The sequence below is a fragment of the Arachis duranensis genome, chromosome 10 (assembly GCF_000817695.3).
Source record: "Arachis duranensis cultivar V14167 chromosome 10, aradu.V14167.gnm2.J7QH, whole genome shotgun sequence".
In the NCBI taxonomy this organism is placed as follows: domain Eukaryota; kingdom Viridiplantae; phylum Streptophyta; class Magnoliopsida; order Fabales; family Fabaceae; genus Arachis; species Arachis duranensis.
Genome location: NC_029781.3, coordinates 31,681,688 through 31,688,528, shown reverse-complemented (window position 1 = coordinate 31,688,528; position 6,841 = coordinate 31,681,688). Strand labels below are relative to the sequence as shown.

General features: G+C 39.5%; 1 protein-coding gene across 2 annotated transcripts; it reads left to right on the top strand.

Annotated features, from left to right (window-relative positions):
- Positions 1–1,404: 1,404 nt before the first annotated feature.
- On the top strand, positions 1,405–4,406 carry LOC127742953 (nuclear-pore anchor-like). Of its 2 annotated transcripts, XM_052255634.1 has the most exons (6): positions 1,405–1,632; positions 1,814–1,962; positions 2,251–2,349; positions 2,628–2,669; positions 3,520–3,697; positions 4,167–4,406. In XM_052255634.1, exons 2-5 carry the CDS (start codon positions 1,855–1,857, stop codon positions 3,544–3,546), a joined length of 276 nt encoding a protein of 91 aa, XP_052111594.1. In that variant the 5' UTR covers positions 1,405–1,632; positions 1,814–1,854; the 3' UTR covers positions 3,547–3,697; positions 4,167–4,406. The 2 variants fall into 2 exon arrangements, 1 of the variants encoding a protein (XP_052111594.1); XR_008004300.1 differs by lacking the exon at positions 1,814–1,962 and having other exon boundaries at positions 4,167–4,405.
- Positions 4,407–6,841: the final 2,435 nt, after the last annotated feature.

Here is a 6,841-nt window from a genome sequence, read left to right as displayed (position 1 = left end):
TTGATTTTATAATCCTAGACACTGGGAAGGATGAGGATGAATCCATCATCCTTGGCAGACCTTTCCTAGCCACAGCAAAAGCTGTGATTGATGTTGACAGATTAGAGTTGGTCCTTCAATTGAATGAGGACTACCTTGTATTCAAGACTCAAGGTTCTCCTTCTGTACACATAGAGAAGAAGCATGAAAAGCTTCTCTCAATACAGAGTCAAACAAAACCCCCACATTTAAACTCTAAATTTGGTGTTAGGAGGCCACAACCAAACTCTAAGTTTGGTGTTGAGAGGCCACAACCATGCTCTGATTATCTGTGAGGCTCCATGAGAGCCCACTGTCAAGCTATTGACATTAAAGAAGCACTTATTGGGAGGCAACCCAATTTTTATTTATCTATGTTAAATCACTACAAGAAAAACACCCATTCAGCCACACTTTTTTTAGGTTACATTTGAAAAGCGTAGCTTATTCTAGGAATAGGCTACACTTTTCTCCGTGTTTCCTTTTTGTAGGAGAATAGAAAACACATTTGTAGCATCACTTGAAAAGTGTAGCATTAAGTATTATAAATATCATTTATAAAGCGTAGCCTTATCTTAAAAGTTATGGGTTCACTTTTTATACCAAAGAATACACTTTTAAAGAGTAACCTATTTATCAAATTTCAAGAACGCTTTAAAAATGTTGTCTAATGTATTTCAAATCAAATATCCGACACTTAGTAAAATTTTTTTCAATATTTAGCAAATGATACACATACAAACACTTAGCCAAATAAAATGAAAACATAAAACCCCACCTTAGTTTTTCCCTTCTTCGTGCCACCCCCAAATCAGAGAAGACTCTGTGCCATCACCCCTCATTGTAACATCCCTAATTTCTAACCCTAAATTCCAAAATCCCCAAATTAACTCAGAAAATCCTAATTTCCCCAGTTTCTGACCCTAACATCTGCAACCTCACCCTCCTTCAACATACAAACAAAAGCAGCACTGTAGAGAGAAGAGGGATCGGGAGAAGAAGAGAAGAGAGGAAAGGCCTGCCCAGCCGTCACCACCGCAGTGCCGCTGCAACTATTGCCACCTTCAGAGCTGCGGAAAGTCGTCCTCCCTGCCGTCGAATGCCGCCGTCGTGTCGCATATGAGAGAGAGAGAGAGAGAGAGAGAGAGGAGCTACCCACGATAGCTGCTGTCGAAGCCAGGCTCGTCGCCGTCACCACCCACGAAGCTGCGAGGAGCCGCTGTCGTGCTCGTGTCGCTGTGCGCCGTCGAGCTGCCCTCACCCTGAGCCGTCGATCTGTCACCACGGCTACAAGGGCTTCTCACTGGAGCCATGACTGTCACTGAGCTTTCGTCGCCGCTGCCGTTCAAGCCACTACTGCCGTCGATTTGGAGTTGCTGTGATTGGAGCCACTAGTGGGGGTGAGTTGCTACTTCCCTGTTGCCGTCCTAATCATATTCAGCGTCCACTGCCCTGAGCTATTTCTGCCCTTGAGTTCGTTGAGTTCGGATTCCTTGTGCTACTGTAACTGTCATTACTGCTGTGGGAACCAACGTTTCTGTTTGGCTGCTGTTGAAGGTCTTCCACCATCACTGGAGCTGCCCAGAATCATCGTGGAAGCTGCCAAGATATATGGTTGATTTCTAATTATGCCAAGACATCATCACTAATTAAGTTTTATGTTATTTTTTTATTTTATTTTATGTACTGACTGCATTATAACTTGTGAATCCCATTTCCTTTTTGATATTCAATGTTTTGACAAACTGCCATGGTTTATAATCTATTGATACTTGCCTTTTTCATGCTTAATCAGTCTGATTTAGAGATATTTTGGAGCTAACTAAGGCTTTTAACATGAAAGAGACTGAGGCAAAGGCATATATATATTTAAAATCCAGACTGAGGCAAAGGCAAAGGCTTTATGATTTTGCACTTACAGACTATGTTTGTTCAAGCTTAGTAGTAAGTCCTGTATGGCTGTATAATCTTTCTTTCACGTGTTAATATTTCTTTGAGAATGTTGGCACAAAAAATGTAAAATGGTTGTCATATTGATATTGTATTTGTACTGATATTCCCATTTCTCGGGTATTCTTAGAATAGTAATATTTTTAATTTTTAGTGAAAAAAGTAATTTAACCTCTCTGAACTTTAAGCTCACATGCACTTTACACCCAAAATCAATTTACTTTTTGTAACATTTTGATTTAGTACCTATTTATTAACTCACTGCCTCCCCTTATTTGTCAGTTATCTGTTTTGAAGCATGAAAACGAAGCATTATCAAATGCAGAAAAGCGAGCATCTGATGAGGTTCATAGTTTATCTGAAAGGGTGCAGCGCCTGCAGGTACTGCTCATTTCTTATTTGTGTTTCTTTGATATGGCCTAGGAACAAATGAGTCCCGTAATGAGGTTTGGGTGAGATTGTGGGGTTATGGTAAGGATAAGAGGATGAAAGCATTTTTGTAGATTGAACCCTTTTGATCTTCTGTGTTTTTTCCAGTTCTAACTGACTAAACAAGTAAGAGACTACTTGCTATATTATGCATATTCAAGATGATGCTTATCTTAGCTTGCTATATTATGTTTATTCAAGATGATGCTTATCTTATGCTTCTGTTGCAGGCTAGCCTAGGTACCATACAGAGTGCTAAGGAAGTTCGAGAGGTGTGTTATTGCTATTATTATTATTGTACAACTCACTTCGATTTTGCTTTCATAATTTTCTTATGAAAGTTTTATTAGTTCGTAGATTACACAATTGAATTCTGAATCTAACTTGAATCCATATCTACAATTACCATTTCATGATCCTCACTGCTGGTTGTAAATGGTGCACAAAGGATGTACATAAAGCTTGCTGCAAAAGCTGTATATGAATTTGCTTTTGGCCATGAAATCCAAGGGTTGTGTTCGATTTTTATCTCACCTCCCCACCACCCGAAAATTAACTGAGTTCATTTTCCTTTAAAGAGCCTTCATGAGAACAGATTATTAGAAAATTATGCATTGCTCTTATGACTCTTATTTTTCTTTACTCTGATCTGATCATGATGGCTGCATGCATTGTTTTGTTCCTTTTTTAGAACTGCTCATTTGCATAGTTATTAGTTCTTTTTTGCCATGGCCTTATGCTTATACACTCAATATTTCATAACTTAGCTTGTTTATCTAATATCCTTATACCACATTTGTGAATTAGTTGTTTATGTTGTGTGGATGCTTAAATAAGCAATAGTTTTAAACTTGGACTACTATTGAGTAATTCAGATGCATCAGCTATAGTTAAAAGTTTGGTGGATTAAGTTTAGAATTTTAATATGCTTAAAATTTTATGGTTGTAGATCATGGGAAGGTCAGGTCAGAATTTGGATTGGATACTAAATGAAATTTGATTTCCAGCAATGTCCTTCCATCTTGATTTCATGAAGTTGAATGAATCCATTTTCTAAATTTATAGCTCTGTGCCTTTCTTCTACTCATAAGCACTAAAATAATTTTTTTTGTATTCTTTTAGGAACAAGTAAAGCTACAAAATTCTTGAGAGCCAATTGAATTTCTCTTTTCAAAGTACCAGAAGAAACAGCAGAGCTACTTGGGAAATCTGACCTGTATTTCTTTAGCCCTGAGCATCCTCCATTGACCGAACCAGCTCAGAAAGCCCTTGACTGGGCCGGATGAGAAATTGAAGTCAGGTATTATGGTTTCTGCCTTTCAGTTCCATGCCAAAATTTGTTCAATAAATGAGTTAGACTCATTGTCAGTTCAGATTTTCCATTTCGTGTTGTACTACTTTGCAAGTTACTGTTGCACGAAATTAAAATGAACTGAAAAGAAACTTTGAGTTGTCTTGTGCCCCATCTGAAAATGATTTTAATCTGTGTATGACTGTGGTAATATTACATGTCAGAAACATATAGGATTTTAATCTCTTTATGTACTTCTTTGAAACTTACTTGGTGGAAAAGACAGATTGCAATATTAACCGCTTGACATTGCTGCTCTTTTACTCAGCCTTATGTACAAGAATCTGATAACAACTTTGAATGGACCAGTGTTAAAGAAAACTGCTCTGAAATATATGGTGATCATGGAAAAAGAAAAATTTTTCTGCTGCCTTTTCACTTTCATACTAACTACTTTTGTTGAATTTGATCTTTCCAGGATTTTGGGAACTCCAACTGAGGAGCAATGGCCGGGAGTTACTTTGCTTCGTGATTGGCATACCTACCCAAAGTGGGAACCTCAGAACTTGGCGAGGACTGTGCCAACTTTGGGACCTGATGGAGTAGACCTTCTCACGGTTAGTGTTCCTCTATAAAAGCATTATTCTAATGAGTTCCTAAGAATAGGATCCTCTAAAGTGAGGACAGATAACTGTAAAGCAACAATGTTAGGGCCTAAACACAATGAAGTTATTGATGCAAGGGTGCAAGATGATTAGTTTCTCTGCTACATTTATAAAGTGATGCTGTAGCCCTCAAAAGTGTAGCCTATTCTTCAGAATTACGGTAACTATTAGTGCTGAAAAGCGTAGCCTTAGGTCCTGAACAGCATCACTTAAAAAGCGTACCCTATTCTCAAACGCCAGAAGCGTAGCCTTTGATACAAAAAAACGTAGCCTTTAATAATAGGCAACACTAGTATAGGCATCCCCTACAAAAGTGTCTCCGAAGCTTAAAAAACGTAGCCTTTTCCTAAGGCATCACTTCTTTTCGTTTTTGGCTACACTTTTCAAATGTACCTGAATGGGTGTTTTTCTTGTAGTGAATTTTCATTGTCCATTATTATTTTATGTTTTCTTTCGGTTGATGATCATGTGGAGTCATAAAAACAACTGCAAAAATCAAAGCAAATTCAAAAACAGCATTAAAAATAGCACACCCTGGAGGAAGAACTTACTGGCATTTAAACGCCAGTAAGGGTAGCAGAACGGGCATTAAACGCCTAGTCTGGCACCATTCTGGGCGTTTAATGCCAGAAAAAAGCACCAGACTGGCATTTAACACCAAAAACAGGCTACAGCTTGGCGTTAAACGCCAGGAAAGGTATAAAAGCTGGCGTTTAACGCCAGAAACAGGCAGCAGTCTGGTGTTAAACGCCAGAATTGCACTCTAAAGGCATTTTGCACGCCTAAATGGAGCAGGGATGAGAAGTCCTTGACCCCTCAGGATCTGTGAACCCCACAGGATTCCCACCAACCTCAACTCATTCTCTCTCCCTCCCACCTTTTCATAACACTCTTCCCCAAATACCCTTCACCAATCACCTCCATATCTTTTCCCCAAATACCCCTCACCAATCACATCCATACCTCTTCCCCAAAAACCCCACCTACCTCAAAATTCAAAATCCTTTCCCTCCCAAACCCAACCTAAAATACACGCATCCAACCCTCCCCCTACTCCTATATAAACTGGTGCACGAAATTGTGATCATCAATGGCGCCATCAACATGGTACGCTCAATTGCAATCTCAACTCTTTATCACAACTTCGCACAACTAACCAGCAAGTGCACCGGGTCGTCCAAGTAATAAACCTTACGCGAGTAAGGGTCGATCCCACGGAGATTGTTGGTATGAAGCAAGCTATGGTCATCTCGTATATCTCAGTCAGGTGGATTCAAATGGTTATGAATAATTTATGAATAAAGCATAAAATAAAGATAGAGATACTTATGTAATTCATTGGTGAGAATTTCAAATAAGCGTATGGAGATGCTTTGTCCCTTCCATCTCTCTGCTTTCCTACTGTCTTCATCCAATCCTTCTTACTCCTTTCCATGGCAAGCTGTATGTTGGGCATCACCGTTGTCAGTGGCTACAGTCCCATCCTCTCAGTGAAAATGTTCAACGCGCTCTGTCACAGCACGGCTAATCATCTGTCGGTTCTCAATCAAGTTGGAATAGAATCCAGTGATTCTTTTGCATCTGTCACTAACGCCCAGCCTTCAGGAGTTTGAAGTTCGTCACAGTCATTCAATCCTTGAATCCTACTCAGAATACCACAGACAAGGTTTAGACCTTCTGGATTCTCTTGAATGCCGCCATCAATTCTAGCTTATACCACGAAGATTCTGATTAAGGAATCCAAGAGATAAACATTCAAGCCTTGTTTGCTTATAGAACGGAAGTGGTTGTCAGGCACGCGTTCATAAGTGAGAATTATGATGAGCATCACATAATCATCACATTCATCATGTTCTTGGGTACGAATGAATATCTTAGAACAAGAACAAGCCGAATTGAATAGAAGAACAATAGTAATTGCATTAATACTTGAGGTACAGCAGAGCTCCACACCTTAATCTATGGTGTGTAGAAACTCCACCGTTAAAAATACATAAGAACAAGGTCTAGGCATGGCCGTGAGGCCAGCCCCAATGATCTAAGAACTAGACGTCCAAAGATAAAAGATACAATAGCAAAAGATCCTATTTGTAGAGAACTAGTAGCCTAGGATTTACAGAAATGAGTAAATGACATAAAAATCCACTTCCGGGCCCACTTGATGTGTGCTTGGGCTGAGCATTGAAGCTTTCATGTGTAGAGACTTTTCTTGGAGTTAAACGCCAGCTTTTGTGCCAGTTTGGACGTTTAACTCCCATTCTTGTGCCAGTTCCGGCGTTTAACGCTAGGTAGTTTTGAGCTGATTTGGAACGCCGATTTGGGCCATCAAATCAAGAGAAAAGTATAGACTATTATACATTTCTGGAAAGCCCAGGATGTCTACTTTCCAACGCAATTGAGATCGCGCCAATTGGGCTTCTGTAGCTCCAGAAAATCTACTTCGAGTTCAGGGAGGTCAGAATCCAACAGCATCTGCAGTCCTTTTCAG